The sequence below is a fragment of the Verticillium dahliae genome, genomic scaffold (genome assembly GCF_000150675.1).
Source record: "Verticillium dahliae VdLs.17 supercont1.6 genomic scaffold, whole genome shotgun sequence".
Classification (NCBI taxonomy): Eukaryota; Fungi; Ascomycota; class Sordariomycetes; order Glomerellales; family Plectosphaerellaceae; genus Verticillium; species Verticillium dahliae.
Genome location: NW_009276926.1, coordinates 1692428 through 1711123, shown reverse-complemented (window position 1 = coordinate 1711123; position 18696 = coordinate 1692428). Strand labels below are relative to the sequence as shown.

The 18696-nt window shown below is 53.5% G+C and overlaps 6 protein-coding genes across 6 annotated transcripts; 3 read left to right on the top strand and 3 right to left on the bottom strand.

The window, feature by feature from the left end:
* The first annotated feature begins 362 nt into the window (after positions 1–362).
* On the top strand, positions 363–1972 carry VDAG_04071 (conidiophore development protein hymA). The gene is made up of 4 exons (XM_009654155.1): positions 363–704; positions 766–823; positions 885–1366; positions 1450–1972. Exons 1-4 carry the CDS (start codon positions 600–602, stop codon positions 1921–1923), a joined length of 1119 nt encoding a protein of 372 aa, XP_009652450.1. The 5' UTR covers positions 363–599; the 3' UTR covers positions 1924–1972.
* A 479-nt stretch (positions 1973–2451) lies between these two features.
* On the bottom strand, positions 2452–4339 carry VDAG_04070 (uncharacterized protein; the record flags this gene model as incomplete). Its single annotated transcript, XM_009654154.1, has 4 exons — positions 2452–3156; positions 3214–3813; positions 3872–4173; positions 4240–4339. 4 exons carry the CDS (start codon positions 4337–4339, stop codon positions 2641–2643), a joined length of 1518 nt encoding a protein of 505 aa, XP_009652449.1. The 3' UTR covers positions 2452–2640.
* Positions 4340–5329: 990 nt separating this feature from the next.
* VDAG_04069 (serine/threonine-protein kinase ksg1) lies at positions 5330–7953 on the bottom strand (the record flags this gene model as incomplete). Its single annotated transcript, XM_009654153.1, has 2 exons — positions 5330–5695; positions 5764–7953. 2 exons carry the CDS (start codon positions 7951–7953, stop codon positions 5330–5332), a joined length of 2556 nt encoding a protein of 851 aa, XP_009652448.1.
* Positions 7954–9801: 1848 nt separating this feature from the next.
* On the top strand, positions 9802–11206 carry VDAG_04068 (uncharacterized protein; the record flags this gene model as incomplete). Its single annotated transcript, XM_009654152.1, has 1 exon — positions 9802–11206. Exon 1 carries the CDS (start codon positions 10355–10357, stop codon positions 11204–11206), a length of 852 nt encoding a protein of 283 aa, XP_009652447.1. The 5' UTR covers positions 9802–10354.
* A 1060-nt stretch (positions 11207–12266) lies between these two features.
* On the top strand, positions 12267–13844 carry VDAG_04067 (uncharacterized protein; the record flags this gene model as incomplete). Its single annotated transcript, XM_009654151.1, has 1 exon — positions 12267–13844. The coding sequence occupies one exon, from the start codon at positions 12267–12269 to the stop codon at positions 13842–13844; it is 1578 nt and encodes a 525-aa protein (XP_009652446.1).
* A 119-nt stretch (positions 13845–13963) lies between these two features.
* Positions 13964–16853, bottom strand: VDAG_04066 (uncharacterized protein). The gene is made up of 3 exons (XM_009654150.1): positions 16641–16853; positions 16448–16584; positions 13964–16393 (listed from the first exon to the last, which is right to left on the bottom strand). Exons 1-3 carry the CDS (start codon positions 16652–16654, stop codon positions 14058–14060), a joined length of 2487 nt encoding a protein of 828 aa, XP_009652445.1. The 5' UTR covers positions 16655–16853; the 3' UTR covers positions 13964–14057.
* Between the last annotated feature and the right edge of the window lie 1843 nt (positions 16854–18696).

The window sequence follows — 18696 nt, the reverse complement described above, 5'->3', positions numbered from 1 at the left end:
AGAGAAGTATTGACGCTTTCTCAGGTGGCTTCTCGCAATATCAGATGACTGTCGTGTGTTGTAGGGGTACACGATGCGAGACCAGTTGACTGCCAGATTGGTCGTTAGCTCAACTACACACTGAGAAATATATGCTCTACGTGGAATGAATCTGAGCCCCCGACAGACCTCGACTGTTCCCGCGGCGTGCTCCCTATGACGTATCACTGGGTAGATGAGAGCCAAGGCAATTTAGAAGGCGAGAGACACAGATTACGGAGTGTTCAGCAAACGAATATATGTATTAACCGAGGTATTATGCATCCAGCCTGTGATAGAGCGGCCATGGCTGAACATGAAATGCATAACACAAGGGTATAGATGGGCGTGTTCCATCTGACACTATTGTCGTACCTGCCTAATCAGTCGACGAAGACAACACAGGGAACAGCGCATTATAGCCCAACATCGCCACCGCAGCATCGCAACGACCCGGACCGCCACGCACAGCGACAAATCAGCCCTTCAGCATCTCTACCTCGGCGCCGCCCGTATTACAACCTACACTCGAGCACACCTGTTTCTTTGGAAGGACCCTGTCAACACAACACAGCTTCGATATGTCGTTTCTTTTTGGCAGGGCTCGGACGAGGACGGTTGTGGACCTTCCGAAGCAGGCGCGGGAGCATATCATGCGCTTTGACGTACCGAATGCTGGCACAAGGGTGCGGTTAATTCCCATGCTCGTCTCCTCGACCAGGGCTTCAGCTAACACGAAGCTCACAGGGTGAGGAGCTTGCGAAGGTGCTAAGCCAGATGAAGATGATATTACAAGGAACACAAGGTCATGCCGACTCCCGAGCCCACGAAGCCACGCCATAACATTGCAACTAACACGGAAGCAGAAGCTGATAGTAGTCCCGAACAAATCTATCAGCTAGTGACCGGTTTGATCGAAGAGGATTTGCTGTTTCTGCTTGCCGTCAACCTCTGGAGATTGCCATTCGAGTCCCGAAAAGACACACAAGTCATATTTTCTTACGTCTTTCGATTCCGCCCGACCACAGCATCCCCCAAGAGTGACCCAATTGCACTGTCCTACGTCGTGAACCAAAGACCGCAGGTCCTACTCGAGCTATGCAGAGGCTACGACCACAAGGAGAGTGCAACGCCGGCTGGCTCCGTGCTCCGAGAAGTTCTCAAGTCCGAATCTGCCGCCGCCGCCATTCTGTATGATGATGGAGATCAGCCAGGCTCTAGTTCCAAAGGCCTCAGTGTCATTGACAGAGATCGAAAACAGACCGGCACGGGCGTATTTTGGAAGTTCTTTGAATGGGTTGACAAGAGCTCATTCGAGGTCTCGGCCGATGCTTTCACTACATTTCGTGTAAGTCTCAGCGCCGAGTTAGCCCATGTTTGATCGAGACTATGCTTGATTGAACCCAACAATACTGACAAAAGGGTTGATAGGAGCTTCTAACCAGACACAAGGAACTGGTCCCAAGATACCTGTCCGTCAATTTCGACCTTTTCTTTGACAAGTACAATAGCATCCTGGTGCAGTCAAACAGTTACGTCACGAAGCGCCAGTCTATCAAGCTACTTGGTGAGATCCTACTGGATCGGTCCAACTACAGCGTTATGACTGCCTACGTCGACCGCGGCGAACATCTCAAGATCTGTATGAACTTGCTCCGTGATGATCGCAAGATGGTACAATATGAAGGCTTTCACGTCTTCAAAGTCTTCGTGGCCAACCCACACAAATCGATTGCGGTCCAGAAGATCTTGCTTATGAATCGGGAAAAGCTACTGTCGTTTTTATCCCATTTCTTGGAGGACAGAACAGATGATGAGCAATTTATTGATGAGCGAGAGTTCCTGATCAAACAGATTAGGCACATGCCACCCAACCCCATCCCTCCGCAGCGGCATGGTGGTTAAGCATACCATGGTGGTCGGAGGGGAAAATTTACAAGCTTCATCTATTCATCGTTATCGTGATTTACGTCGCGTGCTCTGGTAGTCTGGCGATGCTTCCATCCGTGGACTGGCTGAGTAAACACCCCTGTGCAGTAAACACGAGTTTGGAAATTGAACAATGTGCCAGCGTCCCCCTTGAGACTGCTTCAAGTTATGTTCAAGGCTGCCTGCAAGCAACTTGAGCGAGTGGTCACGCCCGACATGAAGGAACCAAGGAACCAGGGTTGTATCGTTTTATGTGCTGCCAAACGTGTAACCTTTACTGGTACCTGTAATCAAAGCATGATCCGTCTCGTCTGGTGATGGCAGTTGTAGACATAATTTCCCCTTTGCTTCTGTAAATGGTGCTTTGACTGTGCTGCTCAAGGAAGGAGTTTGGTCATGAAATAAGCAGTTCTGTTCTGAAAGTTTGTGTTGTTTAGTTGTTCATATCACGAAACCGTCCCTGTATGGACGTCACAATGTTAGGCCAGTAGGTGCTTCGCGTGTAAATCATACATACTCTTGTCAACGACATTTGGCTAAGAATACAAAAATGGCAAGAAGCTCAGCAGCCATGTCAACGCAGCGATGGAGACCCACTGAACAGCATGCTATTGCATTGCAAGGAGAACGCCCTCCCCTTGTCCCTTTTTTCGGATAATCCATCGTCTTGCGCAGAACCCCATTCAAGCTTGGTCAACGCGACGGCTTAGCCAGCATTATATTGACACTCTCGCGAGCATTCTGCGTTGCCCAAACACTGTCTTTTCCGCCTCGGCGCCATTCTTCGCCTGAGGCATCTTCGCCACCTCCCCTGGTAGCTTCACCCACAATGATCTCCAGGTCGCGCTTCTGGGAGCTGAACCAATCTTGAAGGAAAACAGCAGGGTCGTTACCAAGAGACATGAAGAATGAATGTTTGGCCTTAGAATTAGCCACCGCCCCGACAAGTGTTGTCAGTTGGTCATCTAGCGCAATGATCTCCTTGAGCGCGTTGCCATAAGTAGGACTTGCAACAAATGGAAGCGTAGTATTGCGGAGGGAATCGTCGACGGCGACTTGAACATCGTACACTGTAGGCTGTGGGTTGCGGTGGAATGCCTCATCGACCCGAATGGTATACGGAAGGCTGACTGGGGGTAAAGGTTCGAGAAAGCGGTCGACATATTCTCCCAGATTCGGTATAGCACCAACATCCCCGCGCGTCACAATCTATTCGAAGCACAAAGCTTAGGAGAGAGCCGTATGGAAACCGGGATAGCAACTCACCTTGCGCAGAAGAGCATCACATCGGAAATGGCGCTTCTCTTCATCTTCCTGAAGCCCCGATGCTCTGATATAGTCCCAGACGCCCATGATCGCCTCTTGCCGAGTAGCTTCAACCATATCGATGATCTCCGCTAATTCGGGCCGTACCCGATGTCGCTCCGGGTTTTCCTGGCGCGTCAGTTTGATCGTGATATTCATGTTCTCGTCCCCGTTGCGCTTGAACGTCAGCTCGTCAGCCTCTGTGGATGCTGGAGACTTTGCGTGGTTGGGCTTGGTCGTGTCGAACTTGTTCCAAGTGACCGTTTGATCAGCAGCAGCGCGTGAACGACTGGTTTCGAACTCAACAGTCAAGTGTTTGAAGAAATGGGTGAAGCGTTGAGTGGTTGATTTACTCCCTGAGTTGTCATCACCGCTGTCCGACCCATCAGCTTCGTCAGACGAGTTGTCATAACCATCGTCGAGCAAGCGACCTTCGATTTTGACACGATAAGACGCTTCCACGTTGGGTGTAAAATCGAATGTGTCAACAGCAAGCCCGTTGGTCTGCCACACTTGGTCCTCGACTGTGTTATTGATCCATATGCGAAGGGTCTTGAAGCGCTGCGGAACACATGGTTAGCGAGCAACACCTCACCCATCAGAGTATGGCAGTCATTACCTTTGTGGTGCGGTTGAGACTATCTGCTATGTCCAATCGCTTTCGCATCAAAGTTGCGTCCAGTCGTCGCTCGATGCCACGCAGCTCTCTGTATCGTTGCGCCACGGAATCGCCTGTCGCAAGGCAGTCCTCGATGCCTTCTGGGAGTTCTTTGTCGGTCGGCTTGCGGCTCCGTCTCTTCAGCGCTCTGGCTGCGGTCATCTTTTCGAGATCAAGCGCTTGCGCTGGGATATGGGGTGGGAGCGAGCCCATCGAGGCTCGGTTCATCGGGGCGGACTGTTGGGGGCCTGGGGCCGTTGGACCTGAAGTTTTCATTCAGATGATGTTCACCAGCAACACTTCGATACAGTCACCAGGCGGCTACTTACCCATTCCATTTCGTCTCGGGCCCGGATGAGGAGCGCGCTGTGGGGCTTGCTGGGTACCAGGCACGTATGGCCCAGGCCCAGCTCGGAATTGAGGCTGCATGCTTGAGTAAAGCAGTTGAAGTAGCCTTCCGTAGCGTTCGAATTGGCTGTAGCGCGTTTGGTCTTTGCGGGCTTTGTATTCTTGCGCTGGCGTTGACGACACCTGTGGTTGATTGAATGCGACAACGCGACTTCCCAGGCGTGTTGGTTCGCGAGGCTGGAGTCCCAGATTCCTTCCTATCATTCCCGATGCGTGACGGAACAAGTTAGCGCCAGCGCCACTATTGGCTAAACTTTGCTCAGCCACTCGCCCACTGAGCCACTTGTGATTATTCACCGAACTCTGTTACATGTCGTTGTGCGATAGTGGTTTAGTCTTGACTGCCTGTCAACAGCGAATTGTAAAGGAGCAGGTTTCGGGGCAACAGGCAAACCCCGGACAGGAACAAGCCTACTTTTCAATCCCGGGATCCTGTACCCGAAGGACTTTATTCCCAATGCTAACCACGAATCTCGGCTTACAATGCGGTTCAGGGACATCAACTGCTCTCTACCTAAGTATCGTTTCTAGCATCTCCTCATGTTGAACCGTCACATCAACGGCTCCCAGGCTGTTCAGATATGCCAGGTGAGCTGCCCGACCGATCAAAGAGCAGAATGAGTGTTGCTTCTCGTTACTTATGCAAATATGGTTCAAATCACCCCTTGTCGGTGGATGCGGGAAGGAACATCAATCGCCTTCCTGGATCAAACTCAACGCTGCGCATAATATTTGGTCGGATGTCTATCTTTAGCCACCTTCTCCAGCTGCAACAAATCGATTATTGCCTCCATTCTTCTATCCAGGCCAGCGAGTATAGTACTTGAGTTGACGAAACGCCATGCTCCTGAATGCTGATCAAACTCGATAAAATAAATACCTTATAGGCCCTGCGTGCCTAGGGCTCTCTGTGCCACAAGGCTCTTCTTGTCTCGGGACTCCGATGCTCGAGGACGCAACCAATACGGAACAGCCGACACCAGGTATCATCGGTCTTCCCATCAAGATATCTCAGAACTGCGCACCGAGTCCGCTCTTCGACTGCCGCTTACTGAACCGATTGCGCTTGGGTGTAGGATCCTCCAGGCTCGCTTGGCTCTTACTGAGATGATTTCGTCCCGATCGCTCTGACGTACCCCCGCTGTATCCGTCCCCGTAGGGACCACGCCCGCCGAGGGTGCTAGCTGGACTCGACATCGTTGATGACATGTCTCCAAATCCACTGTCAGCAGCATATGAAGGGGCCGAATTTTGAGACAGCGCGAGCTCCCTCGCTCGCACCAACGCCTCAATCCAGTCGTCCGCTGACAGGCCGCCAAGTTCTGATGATGTACCTGCGGATGACTTTGGGTCTTCGAACGTGTAGTGGGATTTGTCCTGGGTGTCATCGGTCAGTTACAGCCTCTGGTCGTGGAGCGTCAATCTATCGGCCGGAAGCTACTTACCGTATTCACACACCACACCGTCTGCCCTTTAACATCCACCTGGGTTTTCCAGGAGCATTCGGGAGCCAAAAGAGAGATCTCCTGCTTGGCACGTTTGTCTTCGCCGCCAGCCGGTGCAAGAACAATGCGCCCGCTCGAGGTGATCATGACGAGCCTTTGTCGTTTCTTTGTAGTGCTGCCGCCGAAAAACCTGGACAACTTCTTATGACCCTCCCCGTGGTCCCCGCCTTTCCCGTGAGGACTGCTGGGAAGTGGGCTTGAGATGACCATTAAGTCACCGAGCTTCACAATCCGCTCGTTTGTGCGAGTCAGTACTGGCGACCACTCGATATCTAATTGGGTTGGTGGGGGGAGTTCGGTGATGATCCTTGCCGGTCTCGCTGCATTGTTAGATGTTGGAGGACCTGTTGGCAGCGATGCTCTGGCAGTATTTGACGTGTTAGGAGCGGAGCTCGCATGCCCGTTCAGCTGGATTAAAGTTGGCTCCTGGGGTGCAGGATTATAAGGCCGTAGGCGCGGGGCCTGTTGTCTCCAGAGAGACTTGCCGAAGGGATGACCGTCAAAAAATTCATGGTTCTTTATGTGCTCCACGGTCAGTCGTCGAGCTGGGTCGAGAACTAGGCACCTTTCGACTAGGTCCCGGGCCGCTGCCGGAAAACCCGTTGGAAACTCGTACTCGAGGTTGACAATCTTCTGGAATGTCAAATATTCTGTGCCAGCCTTGAACGGTGGCCGGCCAGCCAGGAGCTGGTAAATGATACATCCAAAGGCCCACAAGTCGCTCGCCTTACACGCGTTTTTGCTGGTCAGAAGTTCCGGACTGACGTACTCTGCTGTGCCAACAAAAGATGCTGCACGGCTTTCTCCATCTTGATCTCTAGTACTGCCATCTAGTGGGCCCCCACCTGCAGGCGCAGGACCTTGTAGTTCTCGTGGCGTCTTCAGGAGTTTGGCGGTGCCGAAGTCGGTGATTTTGACGTGCATATTATCGTCGAGCAGTACATTCTCGGGCTTGAGGTCGCGGTGGATAACCCCCCTTGAGTGCATGTAACTGATGGCGTCCAAGATCTGTGCTCCATAGAACCTGGTGCAATCAACGTCGAAAGTGCCTGTTTTCTTGAGCACACCGAGAAGCTCGCCTCCATTGCAGAGATCCAACACATAGTACAAGGAGTTCTCATCTTGAAATGTGTAGTACAGGCGAACGATACCGGGATGCTCTGTCAAGCGGTTCAATGTGTCCTTCTCGATGTTGACATATTTGATTTTCTTCTCTTTGATGATGTGGCGTTTCTCGAGTACCTTGATAGCGTATTCCTTCAAGGTCTGCCGATCCGTGGCCAGGTAAACAGTGCTGTATGACCCTTCGCCAAGGATACGGCCGAAACTGAAGTCGCGTACTCCTTTCTTGACATGTCGGATGACAGTCTTTCCATTTGAGTCGACATCACGCCGCATGCCCACCGCTGCACCGCGATCCTTCCATTCTTCGCTTGAAGACGGCAGTGAGTCTTCAGGGCCATATGGTTCCCGCCGTGATGGGGCGGTAGCGGCTGATGCTGATGCATAGCCTCCTCCCATGCCCTTAGAGCTTCGTCGCGGCGGCAGAGTTCCAGTCGTGGGTGCTTGGGCGCCTTGGCGAGAGCTGTGGCTTGACTCCCGTGAAGGCACAGGGCCAGCTTGTCCAGGGACAGACCGTGAGTCGCTCCTCGTGGGCATACCGTACATTGACGACCGGGACCGCTCGTTCTTCAGCGCCTCATGCTGCGAAAAGACTCGCACATCTTCAGGCAGCGTGCGGCTCATAGAGCCATGGTATTGACCGGATTGGGGCCGGCCTTTCGAAGAGAACGATTGGCCGGCTAGCCGATCAACATCTGGTTGGTATATGGAAGTCGGCTGGCGGTATGCATTGAGTCTCGAAACATCTTCGGTTGATGTTGATTGCTGGGGGGCGCCCGGGTTAACGGCGGCGCCGTATTGATCGTGGGACGGAAGATGGCTCGGTGACGATTGTGATCCAGATCTGGCTGGTGCCTGCTGCTTATCGGATGAGGAGGTCGGAGGAGGGTCGCAAACCGGCAGCGAAGCAGACGCGGCGCCTTCATGAGATGGAACTATGTCGGTGTCGTCCGGGTTGGCTATGCGTAGTCCTCCGAGGGCTTTGGACAAGCTGAGATCCCCGCTCATGGTGCCTAATATGGGAACTCAGGTTAATTTTGAACTGGCGAACTGCGTGGGGACAGTGGCCGCAGCACGACCTAAAAGGATGAAGCCGTCCAAATAGAAGAAGTCGAAAGTCAGGGTCGGCATTGGACACAAGCCGTGATCTCAAGCTGACGTTCGATTGGTGCAAGTGGGTAAAGGCTACAAGCTACCTAACTACCAGAAGACAGAGTGATGTTGGCTGGCAGGGGAAGCTGGGCTGCGCAGGTACCTACGTCGGTACCTACCTCTGGGTACCTTACCTATTCACTCCTATTGCACACCATCCTATGGTCCGTGAGCAGATCGCAAGCCTCTGTAAGCCCCTATCGGATCGGCAATTTCGGGGCGAGATTGAATGACAGAGGTTTGATCAAGCTGACCGAAATAACAAAGAATGCTCAACTTGTGTCTCCTGGGGATGTCCATGGTCGCCCCTCGATCAGATGACGAACATCATTATTGTCTCACTGGCCCGAGGCACCTTTCACATACGGGAGTCAGGTCTCTGTTTAAGGGTGTCGACGACCAAGGAGAAATGTGTGCATGAGATGATTGAGGGATGCAGATTGGCACAGCACCCCTAAACCTATGGGGCTGTAACCTGTGGCGACCAACAACCGCGGATTGGGTTCACAGTCTGACAGTTAAATGAGTATTCAGACACACGCAAGACACGTCAACAGTAACGATTAATATCCACCTTTTCGAGATTTTATTCCGAGCACTGATTATAGTCTCTGCTTTGGCCCACCTCGCAATTGCGAGGTTGTCAGATGTTGAACGAGAAGGTGTCTTGAAATCAGTACGATTGCCGAATGCTTGGTATAGGTAGGCAGATAGAGGAGTGTCAAAGGGCTCGTTGCTTCGTAAAATACCCAGTCGTGGGTGCCTCAACTTCAACTCGATGGGGTTAGCAACTCAGCTGGTGACTCAGTTAAGTTCCCTCATTTGCAGGTTACGAAGTTCGCACTCTGGGAGCAGATGTCTTGCTGTCGCCAAAGGCCGAACCTCGCATAGAAGGTTGCTGCCGCCTGGGTGGGGAGTCGTTCTCGTAACAAGGAAGTACCGCATCCCATGGGAACCATCCGAATTCACGGGCGTAAGAGCTCTCAGTCCGGCCACTAGAAAGTACCCAGTTGAGGAGTCGTCCCGCGCAACTCGCGACGATTAAGCTTCGTTACGACTAAGACATTATACCTGCATTCGAGACTTGGTTCCTGATGGCATGACCATAGCAGTCCAAGGTGAGACTGCAGGGTGCGGAACGTGCCTTGGTTTCGCAAGCTGTAAAGCGAGACGGGGAAGCTGGAGGCAGATATAGCCCTTAAAGCAACCGGCTACAGTGTAAGATGTAATTAGGTTCGCGCTCGAGGGTTAAGATAAAAGCTTCTTCGTTTTCAATTTGAGGCAGTGTGATGACTTACTCGGTCTTGCCCTGCATCGAGGATGCCAGGGGTTGATTACCCTGCTTTCGGCAACGAAAGCGAGGGGAACCTGCAGGCGGATATCACGTGACATGTACATTGGGATAGTGGCTGTACTAGCGCATGGGGTTGGATGCCGGCCTAGCACCTTAGGTAGTCAACAAGGGGCCAGCCATCGCCTGAGCCAGCTTTCTCCGCATCCTGACAAGGCGACGGCAAGTACCCAGCGCATGTACGTGCTGGGACATTCTTCCGGATAGAGCACTAGTTGGGAGCGCAATTGGAAGCACCGAAGCTGGCTCAGTCAGACCTGGGGCATGGGTCCATCTCACCCACCTCTCCTCTCCCTCATTCTGTAGCTATCCGGTTTAGAAACCCTTGTTTACCATCCTCCATCCTCTCCTCTGTTCCTTGTCATCTTGCTCCCTACATTGATGTGAATCGACATCGACGCTGAACCATATCCTCCTACCTCCATTAAGAGCTTCGAACTCGTCTCTTCTGCTACCAGCACTACGTTTTGACGTATATGCGCGAACCTCGACATCTTCTGCAACCTCTCAACATTCCAACAAGTTGCCAACTACCTTAAGAAGTACCATCGCAGCGACCGTCCACACGACCAAAACCCTCGCCTTCGACCCATTACATTCCCACCGCCAACAACGTCACAATCCCTTGCCTTGACATACTTTTACTCCGTATTGTCCATACCAAGCCCGTCCACCGTCACGCCAGGGACGATAGTCGCCAACCCACACCTGGCATTAGTATAACGCACGCTCTTGTACTAACATCTTCATCTCTTGTGATTGAAGAACAGTTTCCGTGTGAGAGCCAGAGAACTCACTGTACAGCCAACTAACACCACAGCAATGGGGTCTTTTGCGCACCCCGTCGCCGCTTCGTCGCCAATCATAGCAATCTCCCAGCACGCGCCACCGCCAACCAAGTTCGCCATGTCCCCTTTTGAACAGGCAGGTGCGCAGGATATCGCCCCCGCGCCTGCCGAGGGTCGCAGGATGGCCGGTCGCAAACGATCCAGAGACGAGGCAGCGCCAAATCTCGCGGAAGAGGCACCCGAACCTGCCCAAGAGGTGGAGGCAGGCTGGGAATATGGCGAGGGCATGGTGCTCATCAAGCCGGTCCAGGGCTACGTTGCCGATGCCAGTAGCCAGTCAGGCACCTGGGTAGAGGAACAGAAGGCACGCGACCAGGCCGCGGCTGCAACCGTCGTTGCTTCCCAGCGTCCAGAAATACGAAGCAACAAGTCACAGCGAATGGACCACCCTGCCGCCTCTTCTCCCGGCACAATTCCAGTCGTCAACGGCAGAGGAGTCATGGCCATGGACAAAGCTTCGGGGCAGCAAATTGACCTCGCTGAGCCTGCGACGACTTCGGCGACCGACAATGCTTCACATCCAGTTGTGGACGACTTTACACTGCACCTCGGCATCGGCTGGCGCAAGATCAGTCAAGACGAGCACATACAAGCAGCAGCTCGAGGATGGTCCCGCTACATCGAGAATCACTACCCATTGTCCGCGGTCACACTTCGATTGGAGAGCCGAGGCCTACAAGCCTATTTGGTGGAGGCAACGGAGGGCTTCTTTCTTTTCGCTGAGGACTTGCGACAGGGCCAACTCGTAAGCACAAGGGCGGACGTGGCGCTACAGAACCTCAAGTGCTCGCCGCCTGTATTTGAGGGCACCGAGGTCCTGACAGCTGCTGAATCCCCCGGCGCTACGGCCCCAAGCGACGCCGCGCCGACCTTCAGGGTCGGGTTGCAGACGGACACGGTGATGAACTGAACACATTAAGACATTGACAGTTGCCAGAGGTCAACCTAATCCAAGGGGAAGAATTGATTGTAGAAAGGTAGTTTCCTCTTGTCAAGATTACGTTTCAATTTGCAGAAAACAAATCGGTTGTGTGTGTGTGTGTGTGTATGTTTGTGCACGACTTAACTGAAAGGGGGAGGGGGTCTGACTTGGGGCGAACTACTTACTAGGAAGAAACGCACTGGCGGTCGGGTCAGGGATTCTGTCTGTTATGTTGCTGTTCATCGGCTGACTGAACTGGGGGCGTTATGGTTGTGGTGTTGTCATGCTTTGTATTTTATCTTGGAGAACTTTCTGGTCCAATCCAAGAAATCAGTAGAGAACGAAAAGAAACCGCGCTTTGAATACATGTTCTGCGCCGTTTCTCCCATCCTCTTTTCTGGACGGTCGATAGCCTGTCGGCATTGCATGACTGCTCAGCGCCCTGACGGTGGTTCCATGTCAGCTTCTGGGAGGGCTGACTGGTGGATGGGTGGTGTTCTGGGGAGTGGCAAATCCGCAGCTGGTGACCCAGTGGTGGGAGGGCCTCTGGCGCCGTCTCATAGGTCCACAGACCGCTGGGCTCCCCAGGAGTCTGGACTGCCCTTGAGTGATAGGTCGTGGTTGTCCGTGACCTTTTGCCTCGTGCCTTGATGTCGCACCTCGTCCTGCCTCGGGACCATGCACAAACCTGCTTCTGCCGCTGATGTAGTTCTTGCGCCTGTCTAGTCGCTGGATCCGATACCAGGCCAGTCTAGGCAGCCTCGTCGAATGGCGATACAAGGGGGGGGGGGGCCTGCTGGGCCTTTTACAATGCCCTACAGTACCTATGAAGCAAAGGGCTCTTGCTCAACCGACTGCTGGGACGCTTGGGTCATGTTCCTGAGCCAAAGCCAAAGCTTCCATTGACATTAACTCTCATCGCGACGCCTAGAAACCTTCGACTCCTTAGGCATCATCGTCTGGCTACTACGCCCTTGCTTCATCTCTACCCATCAAACAGACAGACGCCTTGCCGGCCCCTGGCCTGTCTTCGACCCCGCCCGCCTTGATGGTCTCGCAGCCCGACACGTCCAATTCGCTCACTATTCGAGGCTCGTCCTCAGTTGTCTCCCGCCCGTCATCATCATCCCGCACGAAGCGATACAACCGCTCCCACGTCGGCGGCACTTCATTCATACCTCAAAACGAGTTCCCTGTCTTCACTCAGAGCGGCGACGTTGAGATACTGGTTAGAGTCGCCGACCATCAGAACCGCTACCTCCTACATCGCCACACCCTGACCCGTTGCTCTGGCTTCTTCGAGGCCAGCACAAGTCAAGAGTGGTCCCGCGCCCAGTCCTTGCCGGAACCCTCGTCGTCTTCGTCGTCCTCTGCTACAAGGCCCGGTCGCGGTCGCGACGATCAACTGACGGCAACACGAGCGCCCAGCTCGCCTGCACGCAAGAGATGGCGTTTTGAGCTTGACCCCGGAGTTGGAGATGGTGACATTCCAATGCTTGTCCAGAAACAAGACGTCGCCGCCTCCACTCCCTCTCTCTTTGGCTCCGTCGACGCCGAACTGCCCGTTTCCTCTGGGCGCAGCAGCAGCAGTAAGCCATCCCGCCACGCGCACTCCTCGTCTGCGCATTCCAGCCGCAGCTTCTTCCGCTCCGTCGCCAACCTCAGTCTCGTGCCCGCGCCCCCTGCTGGCCCTGGCCCCCCACTGTCGCAAGCCGACATAGATCTGCTTCGCGACTACGACAATCTTTTCCGCATATTCTACAACTACCATCCGCAGCTCGACGGCGTCAATATTGCCGATGCCTACGTGCAGTGCAAATCCCTGCTTAACCTCGCCGACCAATACGACGCGCTGGCTGTTGTCGGACCCAGAGTCGATCATCACCTGCTCCAGTTTCAGTCAAGACTCTGGAAACAAATAGCCAAATACCCCATTTCCTACCTGAGGCTCGGCTATCTTGCTCGCAGCAGGGTCATCTTTCAGGAAGCGTTGATACATGTTGTCGGCCAGTGGCCTGCTGGAGAAAGAAGTCTGCGCACCGCGCTTCCAGATGGCGTCCTCGACATCATCGAAGACAAGGTCGACGAGCTTGAGGAGATGGTTACCCGTGTTGAGAGCCGCCTTTTCCGCCTGAGCTTGTTTACGGCGCGGGGTGACCGGGTAACACCCAGCACGGCCTACCTCGACTGGCTGGCTCTCAGTCTCTTCCGACAGTGGCTCGCGGAGAACACTGGCTCCTCAGCACCCGACCACCACATTTCGGCATCGCGAAACGACCGGCATAACGAGCTTCAAGTAGGCCCACTTCACCCCCAGGCGCCACCTATGGCCGCAGCAGGACGGGCTCTCCGCATGTTGGGGTCACCCGCCGCTTCTCTTTATCTAAGTCATGACGATTGCAAGCGATTCTTGAAGCTCACACCCGAGTTGTATAGTCGGGATAATCTGCGACGTTTCGAGAAACGAGTTGATGAGGTCAAGTCCATGGCGCGTGAGATTGTGCGCCCCTTAATGAGTAGCCGCCTGGAGCTGGAACTCGGCGGCGGAAGGTCGACAGATGCCATCACTTACCTGACATGTGTCACGGTGAGTGATCGGGATCTTCCATGGCGATACGAGTCATAATAGGGGGACTCGTCTATCTTTGGGGAATCGCAGGCAGTACATGTATGCTACTCGCGAACAGGCGTACGTCAAGGGTGGATGACACATGGCAGCATGTAAACTTTCTCATGTTTTGTAGCTTCTTTATTGCTAAGGATACCCTGTTGCCGTTTGCGAATTGAAACCAAGACAGATCAAGCAGCTGTGCTTCGCGATTCTATTGTTTATCCTGCCTCAATCCTCCGCGGTCAAGTCGATAACCGCTACATGGCTCTGATTCCATATCATCTGCTGGGTGCTCGCTGCCCGCTGGTGTCCGACCCTTTGTTCGGCGTCGTGGACCATGAGTTGCGCAGCCTCATCATCGTCCAAGTCGACCTCTTTAAAGAATCCGCAAGCACTGATCCGTGGTGCGATAAATTTTACCTTGCTTGCGGATCTTGTTGCAGACGATATAGCCTCTAGAGTTTTCCTCACCTCCGAACCGTGGGGCCTGGCTGGTCGCTTGATGATATGACTTCGACCGGCATGTTTGTGGCGCGACGGAGAGGTAGCATCGCGACTGACTACACTGCCTGATGAGGCTGCTTCCGGCTGTGCTGAGCTCTGAGATGCCTCATTTGTGCACTTTGACGTGATTAACGGTCGCATCTTTTTGGGCTCGCTCCGAGAAGCGTCTGTCTCCCGTGTGCTGAGCCTGTTATCTCTCGCCAAAACCCCATTGTGCCGCGCAGTTCCTAAACCTTCGTCCCCAGAAGACTGGGAGTGCCGTCCATCGCGCTGCGGTCCATTATTCATCCCTGCATTCAAGGCATCTTTCCATTTTACGTCCAGACTAGCTGGCCTATCTTTCGAAGCTTCGGGGCTATTTTCGATAAGAAACGACTCTGTGTGCCCGTCAGGCTTGGTTGTCCTAGGCGTATGCTGTGAGCCACTGAACGCCCATGGATTTGATAGCTGCGTGCTTCCTTTGGTGGTCGCTTTCCCGGCAGTCTTGGATGTGAGTGGCTTACTTCGAGGCAGTGACGCCAGCGGGCGGTTCGGCGACGTGTGTGGTTTTGGGGTAGCTGGTTCCCGAGGTAGAAGGCCCCGGAAATTTGTAATATTGGAGGGCAGTGGTTGAGGTAGTTTGAAGTGACTGATGCTCTGTGAAACCGGCAGTACGGCAGCGCTCTTTTCAGAACGCTCTCGAGGCTTGGATTTGGTAGACTTCACCCACTGGTCGAGTGTATTTGGGGCTTTGTTGGTGTCGTTTCCGGCTGTCTTCTTCCTCCTTTGCTTCGCCAGGTTGGATGCGGTCGTCACATTTTTCTTGGCTCGCTGCCTCTCCTCCCAATCCTCAACGCAGAGTGGCACGCCTAACTTGACGAGACTCTCGGGAAGCCAGACTGCTTGTGCGGCAGTCGGGTCGAAGGTTTTCCTAGCCTCGACATCGTTGTTGCTTGGCACTACCACCTCGAACTCGTCATCACTGTTGAGTGCGAGGCCCTGCCTTCCCGTCTCTGCCACCTCGTCTGACTCTTGTGAGAGATCCAATGGCACGATGTCAGCTGGCACGTGGGAGACTCGGAGCTCCGGGATGCCGTCCGTGCTGAAATGGCTCCTCCTGGCTGATATACGCTGAACAAGCACCGTTTCTTGTCGTGCTAAAGATTCCAGACTGTGGCTTTCGAGCGACTGCGTGGTGTGATCGTAACGTGCAAAGAGTTTCTGAGCAAGCAAATTTGGGGACAACACTTTTATCAGTTTGACAGCGCCCGGCCGATTTGTCCAGTCAAAAACCTCATCGGTGAATCGTCTGAGTCCGCCAATGTCGACAGGTCTGGACCACTCGACTGACCCGAACAGGTTCTCCACAGCTGCCTTCGACGAGACTGCTGGGTGGGTGTAAAATCGCAAGACTTTGACATCGGGGAAGTTGTCTGGTATGACAATGGCTTTATGCTTCGTGCGGAAGAACTTGTTTTCGTTGGTGCGTAATTCGTGGGTGAGATTTGCTCTCCAATCATCCATGCCGGCCTTGTCTGCTGCTTTAAGGCTGCACAAGCTTTTGCCGAAACCAGCTCGAGCCACTTCGCAAGCCAGCTTCAACCCGCAGCCGGGCACACCTTCAGGGAGGTAGTCGCCACCACTCATTAGTGCAACCAGAACCATGCCATGACGATCAAGTCCAGAGGCAATCAGGCTCTGCTCGTTGGTGTCATAAACAGTGACATGTGTTGGCGATTTTCCTCCCCGTGATCCCTCGGCTGACCAGTTGCGAAATGTTCGGCTGCAGCCGAACATGATAGTGTCGACGTCTTCGCTGAGAACAGCGTCAACCAAGCCTTCTTGTTGCAGGAGGGCACATTCTGCTTCGGCCTCGCCAGGGGCTTGGTGAATGGGGAAGCCAAAGAGGCGAATAAGACGTTTGGCCATGGCTGAAGCAATGCCATCTCCACGTCCAGAGCGCTTATTTCTCTTGAAAATAGGCTTATTGGGACCATCAAATACGAACACTGGTTGCACAGGAAGCCCAACAAGTCGGACCAGCCGGTAAAAGAGTGTTCTAATAGCGGGATTTGTGCCCCCTAGGAATAACGTTATCACAAGAAGCATGAGAAAAGAGGGCTTTCAAGTTATACCCTTAGCAGCCTGCGTTTGAAATTGCCATATAGCAATGTCTATGGCGACGCGGAGAGGCCTCCCTGTGTTCTCCAGGCTCTCGGTAGCGAGCTTGGCGAGTGAGATCCTCTGACCGGGGCCAAGTTCGCGGTATATCCTGAATGTATGTCAACTTTTTCTGTGTCAGGAACTAATTCCATCGGTGAGGCATACCCCTTGATACCCATCTGATGCGTATGTCGCTGTGAATCGCTGGACAAGCAAACCACGTTGGCCAAGCACAGATGAGCCCTGATGCCGCAATTGGGTGGTTCTAAGAGCCTTAGGAGCTGAGATCAGAATTTCACACGCTACATATCAGAAAGCATATTCGTGATCGTGAATAAGGGCAGGCAAGGCACGTGAGGGTAAAGACAAGGTCGCGATGCCGTTCGATGACGCTCCCTGATATCGTTACCGTGGTAACATGAACCCATCATGGTACTGTTGCCGATCAGGCAAGGTTCTGTTCTGTGACCCAGGAGTACTTTCATCCCAAATGTGGAGTCCTCATTTGATGCATTTGTTCTGTCGTTATCGCCCCGGTAAGACTCCTTACCGATGCTGGATCTGACCAATTACCTTCGTTTGGACTTCTGGAAGTCTCCTTTTGTACCTTAACAACAATCAATCCACTTTGTTCAATTCCGTGGTGACAGTTATGAGCCCGGGCGACGATACAGCTCCTTGACCTTCGATATCTACAGCAGGGCGCCTACGGCCAATACGCCTGCTGCGAAGCTGTCTACAGCTGAATCGCCGCTGCACTTCAACAGTCAATTGACGCGACGTTTCGCCATTGACGACCACTGGCCAAGGGCCGTTACCGACATCCTCCAGGAGAGCGATCATCTCTCCACGACACATCGAAGCAGGAGAAATCAGCTCCTCAAGACCAATTGAACCTCCGAGACGTGTGGCCTAGGGCTTGAGTACACGCGGGGTCAATTGATGATATTCAACATACACGCGATCAGTCGCGACCATCGAACGACCTCCCCGACGGTCTCCGACAACGCCCAGGGATCCTCAAGATGGACTCTGGTAAGCACAGAGTGACACTTACAAGGAGGGAGGAATGGAGGACATGGCTCAACTCCGTCAGAGCCGTGGCGACCTCCTACGAGGCCTGGGATCTAGTCGACCCAGACAAAGAGGCTGACAGGCGGCCCAAGAGGGCCAAGAAGCCAACAGCACCGTCATTCGAAGATGAGACGCGAGATCTCAGCACACTGCTGACGTTGTACAAGATCCATTTGGACATCTACAACAGGGAGTCAGCGGGCCTCCAGGAGGTCCAGAAATACATCCTCAACACAGTCGACAGGAGCCTTTCGGCCGTCTTCATGAACGAGGAAAGCAGCCAGGAGTGGCTCAAGGCGTTGAAGGACCACTTCGCCCCTTCCGACATGGGACAGAAACAATACATTCGCCAGCGCTGGGAGGAGCATATGGCGATGATCAAGAAGATGGACCATGAGAAGTGGGTTGACGACTTCATCCTACTCTGTATCGAAGTTGAGAAGCACGGGATTCCTCAGCTTAAAGAAGCCGCAGATCAAAATGTTCAATTCCTTCGGGCAATTCTTTCCGTGTCTCCAGGGTGGGCCGAAGCAGAGTGCGCCCACCAAGTTCGCCGGGAGCTGGATGATCGTGATGGAGGGAAGGTACTGGCGTTGAGGTACAAGAGCTACCTTAGAGACTACCAACCGCATCGCCTCACCACCAAGCCATCTCAGACGTCCTTCTACAGCGACTCGGTGACCTTCATGGGCAAGGACCGGAATGGTCAAAGTGATCGGACGAGTGCCCAGGATTCCCATCGTGACTCTCCTCAACAGCCAAACAGCTCGCCTTCTCGCAGACCATTCTGCGACTGTGTACAGCAGAAGAGGGCACCCAAGGCGTGTCAGCCCATCTGTCTGTGCCCAAATATCGCGGAACACCGGAGGAAGAAGAGCTATCAATCCGATCAGAGCCTGCTGGACTACATTGACGAAGCGAAGAAAAGGATGAAGCCAAGCACATTGCAATTCTGGAACGAGAAAATCAAGGAGGACAAAAAGAAGCGGCAGGAGGCAAGAGGCACCCAGTGGAGTCGCCGTCTCTGCTTTTAACAACTTCCTCGGTGACGATGATGAACAGAGCTGCGATGACGAGTACACCAACTTCATGAGCAACTTCTCCGTCGCTGATTCGGACGAGTTTCAACGGACAAACCGAGGAGGGG

Bases quoted from the DNA above. Each gene is read 5' to 3' on its own strand.
- VDAG_04071 (XM_009654155.1), top strand. From the start codon at position 600: ATGTCGTTTCTTTTTGGCAGGGCTCGGACGAGGACGGTTGTGGACCTT. The intron at 705-765 runs GTGCGGTTAATT...CGAAGCTCACAG, and splicing joins TACCGAATGCTGGCACAAGG to GGTGAGGAGCTTGCGAAGGT. The intron at 824-884 runs GTCATGCCGACT...ACACGGAAGCAG, and splicing joins GATATTACAAGGAACACAAG to AAGCTGATAGTAGTCCCGAA.
- VDAG_04066 (XM_009654150.1), bottom strand. The intron at 16,394-16,447 runs GTATAACTTGAA...CGTTATTCCTAG, and splicing joins TCAAACGCAGGCTGCTAAGG to GGGGCACAAATCCCGCTATT.